Source organism: Taurulus bubalis (genome assembly GCF_910589615.1).
Source record: "Taurulus bubalis genome assembly, chromosome: 11".
Classification (NCBI taxonomy): domain Eukaryota; kingdom Metazoa; phylum Chordata; class Actinopteri; order Perciformes; family Cottidae; genus Taurulus; species Taurulus bubalis.
In genome coordinates, this window is record NC_136599.1 from 9084332 (window position 1) to 9101051 (window position 16720).

Consider the following 16720-nt stretch of genomic DNA (forward strand, 5'->3'; position numbering starts at 1 on the left):
GGCTAATTTCATAATGCAGTGGTTCCCAAAGAAAAGTCCCCCAGCAGTTTTCAAGCAAAAACAAGTTACAGTTTCAATTTGTTATTGTGTCAGTAAAGGGAAGCATAAGGAGAGAGAAAATAAAAAGGAGCCTGGGTCATTGATTTCACTCTGCTCTCTGTTACCCCCATACATGAAATACGACTGAGGACGGTTACAGTTGGCATGTATATTGCATGGAGATACATTTACCAATAAAACTCTTCTGGTGGGGATATATTTAGTGCAGATGGATGAATTGAAACTAAAAACATTTGCTGTTACATGCATACAACCACATGTTTACTGTTGACTGAATATATCCTCTAATAGGTTATTAAACAAGCCTAAAAACTAATTTTGGTTTCCTTGCTAATCAGAGGTTGTGATTTATTTTCACATATATTGTACACATTCAAACCTCCAATTTTATGTTTGTAAACTAAAAGGCTACCTCTATGTAGCGTGAAATGTAAAGCTTACAACTAGCAACTTCCGGACAATAATAGCCTCCCAGTTTAGGTCATATATTAAAGTCAACGATTAACCACACAGTACTTTTTCTTTTAGATAATTGCATTATTTTTGACTCATGGTTAATACTCCAACACCACCCCCCCTGGTACAATGATTACAGTTGAACAGTAAATAAAGGCTGTTTACAAACATATGACCTAGTTATGAAATATAAACAAATAGAGAAACCAAATTAAACTTTTAAAAATACCCATTTACGAGAAAGATTACACATTAATCTCCTTGTGTAGGAAACGAACGAATCATATGTTATTTCATTTGCAGAAATGAACATGATTTTTTTTAAATATAATTTACAAATAAAGTGATCTCATTTGTAAAATCAGCGCTGGAATGTGTTCGACGATGCAGCGCATGCAGAACGGGGAGGAATGCATTGGCCACGCCCCCACCTACTCGTGCACCCAATTAGAGAACAGAACGGTTTCAAGGCGCCCGCGGAGTCCCAGCCGTAGAAAAACAAAGCCCCGGATAACCACAAAACTCATATTTTACATTAAAGTGCACACGGGAATCGATTTTATTTGATCGAACCCGACCGTAGAGGTCGACTCTCGGTGTTTTTCGTCGCTGTTTAAAGCCTTTTGGCCGATGTTGTTTATTTGTAGTAAGGGGGGGCTTGAAACCGCCCTCCCTTGCCCCATTTCCTCGGTTGTTTTCCTTCTCTCGCCTGGATTCTCCATGTTGTTGGTGCAAGAGTGAAGGCTTCACAGCGACGGGTAGAGGGGGGCTGCTCGGAGATACTACCCGTAATAGTAGCGGTAAACCCGAGACGACGGAGCTGACAGAGTCTCATATAGCCTCCAAAAAAACATATCCAAGTGCCTTGCCCCCTCCCCGGGCGGCGGACCTCCGAGAGAAGAAGAAGAAGAAGACGCATGGAAATAAAGAAACCCAGGAACCAGATAAATCCTACTCTCATCGGGGATTGTTCCTGAGGCGGATGACAAGTTACCTCGGCGAATAATTGAGTCGACTTTTCAATAAAACCCAATGAGGGATGCCCATCAGTGCTCGAGGACAGGATTTGAGGATTTTGAGGGCTCCGTGATTGTCAGATGGAAAGTTCTGTTATCACCCAAGTGCAGAAAGAAGACGTTCAAGTGTCACCGAAAACAGGTGAGGCGGGCCTGTGTCCTGTGGGCTTTTGAAGTGTTATTATACCTGCTTCATTTGGTGTGGTGGCGGTTATCATTTTTTATATTTTCAGGATTAATGATCGGTGTACTGAGAAAAGCCTGTAGTGCGCCCATTTGACAGTTTGAGCGCTGCGGACGCTGGTGGCGCGCGGTCAAACAGGCGCATTGCCCCCTTTTGTTTTTTTCACATTTACCAAACAAATCTGTAATATTTAGATCTAATTACTATGACATACAGAACCATATAGTCTGTAAGAACTACAATGTGCTTATTTATTATGACTATTTTTCCCAGAAGCCGTTTTTCTTCACCTGCAGATCAAAAAGAACAACAACTGTTAGAATAAAAATGTAAAGCTGAATACCATCCATCACAAGCGAGATTATAATGTATATTTACCATAGATAAATTGTCCCTTTATTATTGAATTTATGGTCAAGTATAAGTTCATATAGTTTCCATTACGCACTGCTTAATCCACCCAAATCTTATTGTTGACCCTGTTTTTCTCTCTTTTTTGTGTGTTAAATAAATCTCTGTTGCTTCTTCACATGTGGTGTTGTGATTATGGGCTGAGTTCTTCTCGGTGGTAGTGGTGCCGCTGCTGGTGATCATGGTCAGCTCTCCCAAAAACAAGCTGCTGTGTATTTATGTCGATCAGGTTCCAGCTTGTTTGGCACCATCCCATATCCTACTACTACCAGGTACAGCTCGAGGAGCTCGTCTGTCACCACAGGCAGCACTACAGTACAGTGTAAACCAAGCTGCATGGGTCATTTATAAACTATGATGCGGTGTTCCGTTCATATTTTAGGGGGGAGGGGTCATCAGTGCGTAGAAGCATTACAGACTGCTGCACTGTTCCCAAGTTTGCTTGTATTTTACTTGACGTAGCAACAGTACGGCTCCTGTATTACATCACAATGCATGTTAGAGACGGGTAGGTGTAAGGGCGTCCGGATCATGGCTGTTGATTAACTGAGGGGCTTTGTAGAAAAAACAGGTGCCGCGGTGTTGACAGCGGAATGCACAAACACACCCCTCTGCTCACGCCCATTGTAGCGCCGTTTCTAAGATTTCGTTTGTTTGCACGCTTTCCTCGGCCTCGAAAGAAGCGCTGCTCATTGATTGTTGGCTCACTGCTGGCTTGTTAATGACATCGTGCATATTGCGTGATCACATTACACACAAATAATGTGTTTTTTCCTCCGTTCGATTGATTTTGTTTAAGTGATGCAATGTCACAAGTGGATCTTCTTTCGAGATTAATCTGCTGTTATGCCATCCTTTCATGCAGGCGAGATATAATGCATCTGTTATGTCATACATGGCCAATACCGCCTTCCTGTGGGAAATCAATCCGCTGGCTTACACTGATTCTCTGTCAGGATTCAGGATTCACATTCATCATTTGGAATATATTGAAAGGAGATCTTGATTATTTTTCTCTCTCCATAAAATAGTGTGCAGGACTAATGAAGGACATCTGAAGAATTACCAGATCAATGTCCTTTGTCTCTTAAAGATGGTGTTGTGTTACATGGTCATTTGTGTGTCTGCATTATGTCTTTTCCGAGCACATGAGGGTCAACATGGAGAATATAAGAAAAGAAAAAAGGAGTAATTCTCTTTCTCCCTCCACTTTATCTACAGCTCCTCTTTATAGTAGTGTTTACCGCCATGACACTGTATTGATGAATATAAATTATGTTGGCAAGTCCTCACATGAAACACACGAGAGGGAACTCACAGGAATGTTTTTCTCCCTTTCTTTCACTACAAGTTGTGTGTGGGTCTGGGACACTCTTGGTTATGGTGACTGATCAAAGACCAGCACAGAGCGTTGAGCTGTGACTGACTGACTGACTGTCGGTTCTGGCTAGCTTCAGGCAGTCCTGGAAGGGTTTGGTGTTTTAAAATGGTTGGAATGTTTTCTGTCTGTGTTTTCTGTTGAAGGTAGTGCTGAAAAGTGTGGGTTTTCCCGCCCTCTGTGATTATATAACATGTACCAGCCATTTCCAGCAGCAGCAGCAGAGGCAGGCGCATTAAAAACAGATTTCCAAGTGCAGGCTGTGGCATCTCTGTGAATGGATGGATGGTGCCTTTTAGGAAAGGGGAAGCTCTTTCTACATGTTACAAGTAGCTCATAACTAATTATACAGAATTTAAGTAATTGCTTTAAAAAATATTATTTTTATCTATTTCCACGTAACATGGTGTGTTTTATGTGTGGAAAAACAAAAATATTAGTGTACTTAATGTGTGTTTCAAGGCCCCACAACATTTCCACTTTTCTCATGAAAGTCTCTCTTTCTCTGTGCTTAACAGGCCAGGTGAGCCGGTCTACCCTGAAACAGCCTCGGAGTTGTAACATCTTCAAAGCCCTCTTCTGTTGCCTCAGAGCTCAGGATGGCCCCAAACCACCGCCAACGCCACCACCTCCCCATCAGGCCTTGCTGGAGTCGCAAGAAAATGGGACGGTTGTCAAGGTAACACTATTCTTATTCCAGCAATGTTTCACTTCACCGAAAAACAATTTGAAGACCTCGGTTCAGTCCTGTTTGATTCTTGTTTATGTAAGATTTCACTTCCTTGTGACACACTCACACACACTCACACACTGCTTTCTATTTAAGAGAGGGTGTTTGAATAGTTTGGCCATCTGTTGGAATAAAGTATAAAGTGAACAGGCTGTTGTAAAAATGTGCTTATTATTGTCTCCAAGCATTATTTTTTACAGCTGCAGTGCGCACTAAAACCACTACTGCACCTGCTCTGAACGTCTTGAAAGCGAACCGCAACTGTGTGCGGATATGGAATCACTTTGATGTTCACACTTGATCCTCCATGGAAGATAAGATCGTCAGAGCGACTATCAATCCTTTAGGCAGACGGCGCGTAGAGAATGGTGTATTGTGTGCTTCGTAATTGCTGAGGTGGAGAAAAAAAATAAAGCCTTGAGCGCCTGCTGCACTCGACCGGCCACGCTGGTGAGCGCTGTCAGCCTGATTAGAGCTTCAGTACCATGTAAGGGGCATTTTAATGAGATGCCATGTTTGTTCACATTGAGGAGTGTCCTCCAGCATCAGGAGCAAACAGGAAGCAGCATCTGTAGGGCCTGGTTATTATCTGGATCTAAAATGAAACCGAATTCAACGCTGGCGCTGATGGGGTTGTGTTGCATGCATTGATTAGTTGGTGAAATAATATTGCTGTTGCTCATGTATGTTATTTGTTCTCAATTTACATTTACATTCTTAATGGATAATATGTTAACATTATGTAATATATTGATAATTAGTTTAAGATTGACTGTGCTCATCAAGAGCCTAGAATGAAACTATATGAACAAAGGGGAAAAGATGGATGTCTAAAAATTAGATTATGTCAAGCTAATGCATTCTCCCTATAATGAAAGACATAAATATGCTTATCCTAAAGATATGCAACACAGAAGCTGTTACCGTAAATAAAGAGGCTCACTCCTTCATCCACACGTACATGCAGCTCTAACACTGAGTCTAATTTCCCAGAAGTGAAATTAAATGGCCTCGGTCTGATTTTCATATGAATCAGTGTACTAGCAGGGCCAATAATGCTCCTTAGGTGTAAACAAAGCACAAGACAAATGATATAGGTGCGTGTTGGACAGTACCATTAAAAAAAAATATATGTTTTTGTGTCTTCTTAGCAACCTGAACCTAGCCTCCTGCCTGAGATGGAGGCCCAGGACCAGGGGAAGATATGCGTGGTCATAGACCTGGATGAGACCCTGGTGCACAGCTCATTCAAGGTACCAAAGCAAAGAAATCCTTCACTCGGCCACCAATTAAGTTTATTGTCAATGCTTTAGTATTTGTGTGTAGTTTGAGTGAAAGCTCCATTTGATTCACCAGACATAAAACATCAGGTAAATGTTTATAGCAGTGGTACATTGGTCTCGTTCTGCTCTAATTATTTCTTCATGTTTCTTCTCTAAAACTATCACATGTGCTCGAGGAACATCGAGTGAATCACATTCTGTTTGTGTCAGCTATTCACTGTGATTTATGGCAGCGGTGTGCAGTGTGCTTCTTAGTGTTCAGTTATATAATGCCATGTGAATGAGCATGCCAACCAACTCCCTCTGTGTTCTCCCCCCTCCAGCCTATTAGTAATGCAGACTTCATCGTTCCTGTGGAGATAGAGGGGACCACACACCAGGTAAAATGCTGTGTATGAGTGTGTTTGCTGTGGAGGGGAGGGGTCTGCGTTTGTGTATGTATGTTGATGTGTTCGCAGCAGTTGCTGAGCTGAATAGGGATGGGTTTTGTGACTGATCAGCCAGGTTTTTGTTCCGACGGGCGTACGGAGCCCTCTACTGGCCAGATGTTGAACAGGGAAGAGAAAGTGGAAGTGGGTGCATCAGCAAGTAAATGAGTCGTTTCAGCCCAGTTCATAAAATGTCATAATACGTGATGCAGTACATATTACTGCCTCTGTGAAGATGTGCTTAACTAGTACCCTGTGTTGGAACATTTGTTGAATTTGGGCACAGAGCTTCTCACTCGTGGACATGTGGAAATGTAATTAACTCTGAAATGTGACACCTGGGACCCCATCCGTAGGTCAGCATCCCCTGTGGGCCTCTGCCTGGTTCAAGTAATCCAGGATAGGCTGGTTAACACTGGCACGGCCTATTCTTGATTGCTTGTTTCAGGAACGGGCCATTGGCAGCCGATGGACGGAAGGCAGAAGACAGACAACATGTCAATTATGTTTAAATATTCCTGTTGGTGGGACTGTTTATTAATGGTCTGTTTGTATTGCAGGTGTATGTACTGAAGAGGCCGTACGTGGATGAGTTCCTGCAGAGAATGGGAGAGTTGTTTGAATGTGTCCTGTTTACAGCCAGTCTCGCAAAGGTAGAGTACATCAGATACTGAAGCTGATCCTAAAATAGATATTTTGTGTGAAGATTTCTGATGTCATGTAAGATTTATCAGAGTTTTTTTCTGCTTTTTCTTGCCTTGTAGTTCTCCATTTACTGTGATAGCAGCTATAGTTTGTTTCTGTGTTTATTGGAGCCGTTTGCATCAACACTTTTTTTTAGACTTAGTCTAATTATAACGTAAGTGGAGATTTACACACACAAAATAGTTGGTACTAAATATTTGATATTTAATGATGCATAGCTAACTGAACTAACTGAAAACGCTAATTATTGCTTGCTAACATATTTAGATTTAGATTGAAGATAAAGAGCTAATATTATATGGTCGACATATCTGACCTGGCATTTGATGAGATTTCTATAATGATGTAAACTGGGAAGGCTTTCAATTACTTCCCATCAAAGACATAACACAAGAGATCAGATTACCAAATGTTACGCTTATAACCCCAGACCAAATGACTAAATATCACCGCCAATGTAAGCAGAATTATATATTTCCACTCATTCTATAAATGCACAAATACTACTAACTCGGAGACACATATTTACCCAGTATATGTACATTTCACGTAAAAAATGCCCCTCAAACTGGCAGATATGTTACAGCTTGTGATGCTACAGTGACTTCCTTATGTTTTATTGGTATGTATTAACTCATTTTAGTGAACCAAAAGTTTGTATACTTAGTATTTACTTAGAACTTGTGACTTTACAACGCAAATGTAGAACTTGATGTACGAATAGCTGGTGCAACCTAATCCAAATTAATAGATTTGTTTGTATGTGTGATGTTTTAGCTATTTGCTGTTAGAATTACATATGCACCATTAGCTGACAGTGCTTCATTAGTCCAACCTGCTTTCCCTCACCTGCTCCCCACCTCCCATGGCCTCCATCAGTATGCAGACCCAGTGACGGACCTGCTGGATCACTGTGGTGTATTCCGGACCCGGTTATTCCGGGAATCTTGTGTATTCCACCAGGGCTGCTATGTCAAAGATTTGAGCCGCCTGGGCAGAGATCTCCACAAAACCCTCATCCTGGATAACTCTCCTGCCTCCTACATCTTCCACCCTAATAATGCTGTGAGTTTGTATCTGCTTCTGTCATAAATGATGTACCTTCTTTTGCTGAATGTAACTTTAACAATTGTTATTAGTAATATTGATAACCATTGCCGAAAAGATGTGGCACCAGCTCTTAGACCTCTGTCTCATCAAGCAAAAACATTTAAAAACATGGTAGGGAAAATTAAACAAGTTAGCAGATTTAGTCCTCTATGTTTTGAGAAATATCCAATATTCGATTGGTATTCCTAATTTCCTCCTAATCAGGGCTGCAACTAATGATTCTTTTCATAATCTTATCGATCTGCAACTTACAAGGTTACACCAATATAGATGATGCTCGGTAGATGGTACCAATGATTTTTTTGGGCGGTTTTAATCACCATCACGCCTTACAGTGGTGGGCCGGGCGCATCCCATGCTTTATGTTGCCAGTCAGGATGCTTTTGATTGCTCCTCTGTAAAAGTTAACAAGAACATGGCAACTTTTTGTTTATAATATACAAAATAGTGTATATGTACTAAATAGTGAGAAACACCCACTATAATATCATCAAACATCTTGTTCTGTCCTTCTAAAATATGGGCATTTCTGCTTGAAAAAATCACTAAAACCACTTTATTGATATCATAATAGTTGTTATAATCCTGATTTATAGAACTGCACACTGCACATGCAAGACACATATAGGACAGATTACAATTGTATGCCCCTGGTTACATTTGGTTGGGTTTTTTGGCAGTTGTGAAACTTTGATTGACAACTGCCAGGTGCAGTTCATGTGATTATTTTACTTAAAAGCCAACCGTTTGTGAGTGACTGTTTCTTTTTGACAGGTTCCCGTGGTGTCATGGTTTGATGACGTGGATGACGCTGAGCTGCTCAACCTTCTGCCTGTGTTTGAGGAACTTAGTCAAGCTGATAATATTTACACCCAGCTGGAACAGCTTCGTGGACATTAAGTTCTCCGTGGACCGGCTCCACAGCTCTCTGAGAAGCTCCAGCTTGAAACTTCTTCAGCTACAATAGAACCTCCTATCGACAATAGTTGCTAGAGTTTTCAGATGTTACCTCTGCACAAAATCCTCTGTTATAAAATTGTATTAGCGTTGGGGTAAAGGAAATCCTAAACCTGAGAAACACAATGTGTTTGGTTCAGCTGAAACTATAGATTGCAATCTGAGGCCTTTCCTCTGAACCTCAGTGCTGATTATTGACAACCACTATTTGAAAGAGTGGGAATCAACAACCAAAGCAATCCCATCACAATCACTCCAGTTACAATATTAAAGTGGTTCTTTTGCCAAAGCAGAAGCCTGCCTGCCCTGACTTGACTTTTGGACTTTTTCTTTTCATTCTTGTGCCTTTTATGGAACAACAAAAAAAAAAACATCAGCTCTTTTTTTAGATTTCCACCAGATTTTATACATTTATTGATTTCTTTTTATAGGTTGTTTTATAAGGAAATCTATTTTTAAACGCCGAACATGGTTCCTCTATGCAACCCAGTTCTGTAAGTACATGGACAGTACCTCCTAAGTAGCCAGTCAATAATTGCATTCAACAGATGTAAACATTACTGTAGCCTTATTTACCTGTAAGGGAGCAGCGAAACAAAAGTGTATTTCACTTATTTGTTCTATAAATATAATTTCTACAAAACCATGCAAATATACATCATTAGTAGTCCGATTAGTATTTGATATAAGTTAAGTAAACAGGGTGAAATCTTGTCTTTGATGGTCCGTTGAAAGCAGACACACTGGAATATGTTGGCACATAGGACGACCATAAATGTCAGTTTTCATTCGAGTTTTAATAATAACTTGTTTGTTACTATGTGTTTCCTTTATTACGATATGACAAACAACTTGCACTTGTTTTATATCGACAGTGCTGAAAGTAAAAACTGTGCCTTTGATATCCGGACAGAGAATGGTGTTTTGCCTGAAAAGAGATTTGTAGGCCTACACACTCTGATGTGTCATGCTGAGCGTGAGAAAACACTGTCAAGAGCAAGTGTAATGCCGTGCGGCTGTGGTACTTGCAGTGCAACACTTGAAATATCAAATTTTTTAGCATTTGTGAGTGTTTTTTTCTATATTTATTGGCCAAAAATCTGTATTGTCCAGTACTTCTTAATGCTTAACATTGTTTTGTATCCATTTGCCGGCTTTGAGGCTGGCCTTGTAATTAACTGTTTTATCTGTGCCTAAAATTCACACATTTTGCGGTCACAGTTCAAAGATAATTCAAAACCCAAGCAGTTAAATCAAATAAACAAATAGATGTAAATCCAAGATGAAATCATGCAAGAATACAATTTATTTTTTAATTTTTTTTATTGAGTACAACTGATATTCTGTGGGGTGTGTTTCCTGGGTAATATGGTTTTTCTATGATGTTTAATGTCTGATGCAATTATTGCCTGCATATTAACTAGTACAATATGACAATGAAATTGTACCAGTTGTGATGACCAAAAGTATTTGTTTCGACAGTCACAATTTGTCTTTGTGTATCAGAATAAATCAAACACTCATGTTGTCTAACCAATCAGACCAAAACTCTAAAAGATAAGGTGCCACCAGTTTTTATTTTATAATAAAAATTGGTTATATTGTACAGTCTTTGTACGTGTTTTTCTCTCCTAACACCAAAGGACACATCTCTTCATTTGTCTGAGAGTATAGAATATATTTTACTGTATTTTTTTTTATATAATTATGGTCTGAAATACATTTTGGCCATCAAGTTCTACTCACATCTTGAGGTTACCTTGAGAAAAGGTACATTTTACTTTTTGATATCTCTCAGGAGAACTTGCACAGATGAACGCATCCATATGTTGGCCACTCAAAATATATCTTACACATTTAATATTTTCAACCTACAGTGGTGGAATTTCGATTTTATGCTACTTGTTCAGAAACTGTTATTGTTTTTTACCCCACTACATTGATCTGACCATAATATGTATGATACAAAGCCCAGGAAATGAAATCCAACAGTAAATAAAGCAGTTGGTTTGGTATTACGACATTTAGATTTCAATATGAAAGGGACCATTCTGCACTATTAATTTTATTACATACATACATTAATACATTCCGTTAGACGTGTGTACTAAATTAAAGTTTTGGATGTGGGACTGTTATATATAAAATGGAGTATATTCTACTTTACGAAACTTGGCATTGCCATGCTTCTTTCCCATATAAACACATATAAGGTCATAAGGCATTGCAAAAAACAGAACACACTTTAGAAAATAATCCACCATCCAGAGCATGTTGCACGTAGTTGCACCAAGTTAGTAATGATTCATCAAGATTCACTCATTTCTACTCTTACGAATACATTTATTTTGAGTTTAATTATTTCACAGTAGAGCTAACCTAGTGTTTGATTAACAGCGTTTATAAACCGCACGGTCGAAGTTGCAGACTGCTTATCAAACATGAAACTCGTTGTTTTCTCCGTTTGAAATGGTGCAGTTACATTTTTGAGTCGGCCATTTTAGGTGTACCGGGGACATTACTCGATGACACACCAGGAAGTACCTTTTAAAGGTTTCTGAACTAAGTATTGGGCAACGATGACTTTGGTTCAACGTCCAGTGACTATAATACAGACTACTTGTTGATGTATATCCATTGGCGACATGGGGAAATAACAGTGTTTCACACACACACGCACACACACACACACACACGGGCGCGAGGACTCCAATCGTCTGGGCGTGGCCACCGTGACATCACCAGGCCACTGACACGTACAGCAGGAAGAAGAAAAGCTGCCAAACAGTTGTTAGCTGGTAGCAGAGTGAGGTAAAGGTAAGCGCTCGTGTTAGCGTAATTTACTAATACCCGGATTAATAATGACTGTTAGCTGGTCTCATTGCTGCCGTTATATGCTTGAGGATGAACGAGACGTCGAGTTGTGTTGACAAGACGAGCTCGTTACCGAAATGTTAGCCACAGCTGCTCGGTATTTAACGCTAGCTGTTAGCTAGCAGCGTTAGCTGTTCATTTGATATCCTCATACGTCAACCATAGTTTGGAGCTGTTGCTCGATTATCCTGTTTATAACAGCGTGTTTTGATTTAGTCGAGTTGCTTTTTAATTTGTTTCCAGCTAACGGCAACATCGTCAACACGAATTTAGAATATGTTATCGGAAAGCTTGTTCGCGTGCCTCAGTGGACGTGAGCGTTATAACCTGTTGTGCAGTTTAATGTCATAAACCTTAACACAACGCACGCGGAGGAAGTTTATCTTTTACGGCCTTCTCCTGATCTCCTTAAGCTTAGGCTACAAACCTACTACGTTTAGAAATGGTTAATATTTTTGGCTTTATATATAAATATTTCTGGCAGAAAGCTCCTGAGGCAACCGTCTTCCATTTCATTAAACTGCGCACTTTTGATAAATATGTAATATTTATGTAAATATACTTAGTTTAAGTAAGGTAGCGATGCACATTGCCATAATACAAGTGTAAGATCTGTAAGATATATCCTGTCAGTGTTATGTTATTGGATGATAGATATTGATGGTATGCTGTTGGGTAGGTTAGTTTAATCTACCATAATTGGTTGACTGTTCCTGCGTGTTTGAAACTTTATTAAAAGTAGCTCTAAATCCCTTTTGAATGTGGAGAAAAGTAGCACAACATACAAATATTGAACTGTAGCTATTGCTCTCCAGTATTCATCTTTAACAAATGATTGCACCTGTGCTACCTTTTTGAATGCTGCAGTTATAGTTGTAAAACAGTGTTGATTCTGCCTGTAAAAGTGGAGCACAAGTGTAATCCTATGTGTTTCTGTGCAGAGGAGACTTAGTTCGTTGAAGAATCTCTTCAGTTCTCGGCCCCTGGTTTCATCATGAACGTGTTTGACCGCAACATCAACTTTGACTCCCTCTTCAAGTTCTCCCAAATGTGAGTAAGCATGCAGTAGATTGCTATCTAAGTCACATGCTTTATCCACAGTAACTCGAGTGTTCACTGCCCAGAAATGTTCATTGTAAACATTGTTTTGCAGATCTCATTCCACCCAGGTGCACTTGAAGAATGTGTACTCCAGCCTGGCACTTTGTATGTTTGTGGCTGCAGCTGGCTCCTACGTCCATGTTGTCACACGCCTCTTTCAGGTAATGCTTACAAGTTACAACAGTGTCTACCTGTCCAGATCGATCCTGTATGTCTATGCAAATAATTCCCTAAGGCAAAGTATAAACAAGCCTACTTTGCATGTCCTACTGAATCTAACCCAATTGGTGCTTTGTGTGTTACCTGGTGATGGTAGACATGTACTGAAGATAAATAGGTCAAAGTTTTCATATTGGCAAAATTATCTAGTTAATTTAATTTTGAACTCCAGCATTATCCAGTGTTTGTTCAACAAAGCTGGTCAATAAGATCATTAAATTTGGGGAAAAATAGGTGAGGTGTGACATAGAAGTTAAAACTAATGAGCATCAAAAACCCCAGACAAAATCTGAGATGACAAAAAGCAAGAACTTCTCTAATTTCTACTTGTCTGCTACACCTGCCCTGATGTAAAATGAGGACGCACTATAAAAGTTCCTTGCACCACAGGTCAAAGTACTCGCAGAATGACCATAAAATGGTATGTGATAAGACAGGAAAAAGGCTTTTTAGATGAGTCGGCTCTTATCTTAACATCTTGTAGTGAAGGAAACAACTATAGTTTCAGTGACGTCACCCACAAATGGTGCACTGGATGCTCCATCGTAACCTTGTGGCTTCTTTCTCAGGGAGGTGTGCTGTCTGTCCTCGGCTCCTTGGGGATGATGTTTTGGCTTGCCATGACGCCACACAACTCTGACACGGAGAAGAAGAGACTGGCTATCCTTGCAGGGTTTGCCTTCCTCACAGGTACCTGATGTTACAGTTGCAGTTGGCACTAAGCATGTGTTCTCTGTTGTCTGCTAATTTCCCGCCATGTAAGAGTCTATAAGCAGTGTTTTCTGTCCTCTCTCCTTCTCCAGGTGTTGGCCTTGGCCCCACACTGGACTTTGTCATCGCTGTCAATCCGAGGTATTTGAAAAGTCACTCATGCACATAAGCAGCTGGCAGATAGCTGACTAAAAGTTAAACATTAAAAAGTCTGTACACATATAATTGAAAGTGGAAATTTACTGAAAACTTAAATTTTGTTCTGGTTTGTTTCTCAGCATCATTGTGACGGCTTTCCTGGGAACCTCTGCGATTTTCGTTTGCTTCACACTCAGCGCGCTCTATGCCAAACGCAGGAGCTACCTGTTCCTTGGAGGTAGAGGCTGTTAATGTTGACACCCATTACACTGTATACTTCTCTTTTCAACCTTTTACAACAATACTTGAATTTCACCTATTTAACTCACGATTCTTTCAAGGCACACTGATGTCTGGCCTTTCCCTCCTGTTCCTGATGTCTGTGATGAACATGTTCTTTGGATCTGTGATGCTGTTTAAGGTAGCTGAACCAAATGGCACCATTCCTCACGAAACAATTAATCCGCTGTGTCAACGTTTTGGTGTAATCCATGTTTTTATGTATTCTTTCAGGCACACATGTACCTCGGGCTGCTCATCATGTGCGGCTTCGTCCTGTTTGACACTCAGCTCATCATTGAGAAAGCAGAGAATGGAGACAAGGACTACATCTGGTGAGAACTTGTATTTTTGTATTCCTTACCTGTTGGCTCACATTTTCTCATAACCAAATGCCATGCAAAATAGTACAGTGTAGATTAGCGTCAGTTCCTAAAAGTAAGTAAAGACTGATCCAAAAATTGTACTTTTTCTGAGCGCAACCTGAGCTCAGCCCTTTAGAAAATGAATGGATACATTTTATAGCCAGATGCTCTTGTTTTAGAGATATTGAATGATGTATACACATTTCCCATCCCTCAAAAACACGTTTCTGAAACGATCCTGATGTACTTTATTTTTTTAAGGCACTGCGTGGACTTGTTCCTGGATTTCATCACCATCTTCAGAAAACTCATGGTCATCCTTGCCATGAACGACAAGGTACAGAATGTTATCCTTTTAAAAAAAAAAAAGTGTTTTAGAAATTCATGAATAATGCTGCGTTCACACCAAACGTGGCGCAGCTGGTCCGCTGCTGAAGTAGCGCTGGTAGTGGCTGTTGTGGGACTACGGATAATATTATGAACCCAGACACGGTGGAGTTTGATGTTCCGACGTATGTGGAAACACGCCGAATTATCCTGTCGCGTTTGGTGTGAACGCAGCATTGAAAGGACCAAAGGCAATAATGTGTATCCAAAGCCTGATACATTTTATTCCACTTTACTATAGAGCTTAACTGTTGTCCAAAAATATTAAATGCATGAATGAGCCACACTGTTGACAGTTTATTTGGATATATATATATATATACACACACACACACACACACACACACACCGCCTTACTGCTAGAGATCCATGCCTTTTAGTTTGTGGTGCGTCATACAATGAGAAAACAAATAATATTTAAATAACTTACCGTGCAGCAAAAAAAAAAAAGTTTCTATTCTCCTCCAATGTATTTTGTGCCTGTTTTTGTTTGCCTGTTACTTGCCCTTTATTTTAGTATATCCAATTAATGCTATTTTATACTTCTACTATTTCCAAGGGAAATATTGTACTTTTCACTTTGCTGCATTAATTTGGCAGATAGAATTAACAGTTACTTTTCAGATTAAGATCTTAAAATGAATTGACACATTCCAAAAATACAGACTCGATAATGCAACACAGTGGTTCCATAGCCTTTTTGGCCTGAACATAGACTTAAAGATGACTTAAAAACACATTTGGATGCTTAATCAATAACAAAATGATTGCTGGTCTTACTTTTTTTATATACATTATTATACATTTTGTATGTAAAATCTTCATCATTGTTCAAATATAATCAATCAACACACGCTCTTTAATCACATCTAACTGCCTGGCTTGATACCACTAGAGTAAAGTGGAACATTTATTTTGGGTTTTCATAACATTTCATTTCTGAGATTTGATATGGTTGTGTCTTACAACTCTGATTATTTGTCCCTTTTTTAATTTTTTTTTTTTTAGGAGAAGAAGAAGGAAAAGAAGTAAAGAACATTTGGCAATTAAAAACAATCTCTCTGAAGAGGCACAATTTGCAACGCAATTGGTGCTTTCCACTTTGTCTTCATTTATTGAATTAACTCTTATGTGGTCTTATATTATTGAACTTTCTTTGATTTATTTTTCAAACTTTGAACAAGAGTTGAATGCAAGTTTGTGATAAACTAATGCTAGTCCCCATGCTGGCTGTGAATGGAGAATTAGACTAATGCTGCAGTGAACGTGCTTGGCCTGTAGAGGGGAGTGTTGTCCTATGAAGACTCCCAGAAGCTGAGCAGCACTTAATGAAGATACTCATTATTTAGTGCCATAAATCAATGACACGATTGGCTCCTTTTTTAGTGGGTCGTGTCAGCTTCAGAGGCTAATCAGTTTTATTTGAAGTTATTTCATTTCAGTCGTTGATTTGCTTATTTTTAGTTTTCCTCCATTTTCTTTAGTGGAGTGTCATAAGATATGGTGTCCCATGATTTTGACAACAGATTACCCCCTTTGAGAAACTTCCCTGTCATTGTTTTTGTTCCTACAAATTCTGTTTTGAGACCAACATTTTGAGTAAGAATGGTGAAGTCTGGTAACGCTGACAAACCCTGAAAGCCTTTTGGGTGTTGGCAGCTGGAGGAGGCGGACGAGTCGGTGCCATCTGTCCTTTCATCTTGGATAGCAGGCGAGTTATTCAGACCTCTCCCAGTGTAAATTTCTCTAAATATCTGTTGTCTAGAAAGTAGTTTGCCAAATGATGTGATGTTAACCTTTACGATTTTTTGAAAGTGTATACTGTGAAGAATTTATTTTATGGATGTAAAATTTAAACTAATAATTTGATACATTTGCTCAAATAAATGTGTTTAACGTATTGAAATAATATTCTTTTTTTTTTATTC

General features: G+C 39.5%; 2 protein-coding genes across 3 annotated transcripts; both read left to right on the plus strand.

The window, feature by feature from the left end:
• Positions 1-1248: 1248 nt before the first annotated feature.
• On the plus strand, positions 1249-10324 carry ctdsp2 (CTD (carboxy-terminal domain, RNA polymerase II, polypeptide A) small phosphatase 2). Of its 2 annotated transcripts, none has more exons than XM_079226347.1 (7): positions 1249-1674; positions 4024-4184; positions 5387-5488; positions 5842-5898; positions 6507-6599; positions 7531-7716; positions 8536-10324. In XM_079226347.1, exons 1-7 carry the CDS (start codon positions 1614-1616, stop codon positions 8659-8661), a joined length of 786 nt encoding a protein of 261 aa, XP_079082473.1. In that variant the 5' UTR covers positions 1249-1613; the 3' UTR covers positions 8662-10324. The 2 variants fall into 2 exon arrangements, with proteins under 2 accessions (XP_079082473.1, XP_079082472.1); XM_079226346.1 differs by lacking the exon at positions 1249-1674 and adding an exon at positions 1900-2399.
• Positions 10325-11480: 1156 nt separating this feature from the next.
• Positions 11481-16720, plus strand: tegt (testis enhanced gene transcript (BAX inhibitor 1)). Its single transcript, XM_079226801.1, has 10 exons — positions 11481-11535; positions 12534-12642; positions 12746-12854; positions 13482-13602; positions 13716-13764; positions 13902-13999; positions 14103-14182; positions 14275-14375; positions 14667-14742; positions 15801-16720. Exons 2-10 carry the CDS (start codon positions 12587-12589, stop codon positions 15822-15824), a joined length of 714 nt encoding a protein of 237 aa, XP_079082927.1. The 5' UTR covers positions 11481-11535; positions 12534-12586; the 3' UTR covers positions 15825-16720.

What these genes read in the sequence shown, in the direction of transcription:
- ctdsp2 (XM_079226346.1), top strand. Translation starts at nt 2,309, where the DNA reads ATGGTCAGCTCTCCCAAAAACAAGCTGCTGTGTATTTATGTCGATCAG. An exon ending in AAAATGGGACGGTTGTCAAG is followed by an intron (nt 4,185 to 5,386) that starts GTAACACTATTC and finishes GTGTCTTCTTAG; the next exon opens with CAACCTGAACCTAGCCTCCT. An exon ending in TTACAGCCAGTCTCGCAAAG is followed by an intron (nt 6,600 to 7,530) that starts GTAGAGTACATC and finishes GGCCTCCATCAG; the next exon opens with TATGCAGACCCAGTGACGGA.
- tegt (XM_079226801.1), top strand. Translation starts at nt 12,587, where the DNA reads ATGAACGTGTTTGACCGCAACATCAACTTTGACTCCCTCTTCAAGTTC. An exon ending in TTGTCACACGCCTCTTTCAG is followed by an intron (nt 12,855 to 13,481) that starts GTAATGCTTACA and finishes CTTCTTTCTCAG; the next exon opens with GGAGGTGTGCTGTCTGTCCT. An exon ending in GATCTGTGATGCTGTTTAAG is followed by an intron (nt 14,183 to 14,274) that starts GTAGCTGAACCA and finishes GTATTCTTTCAG; the next exon opens with GCACACATGTACCTCGGGCT.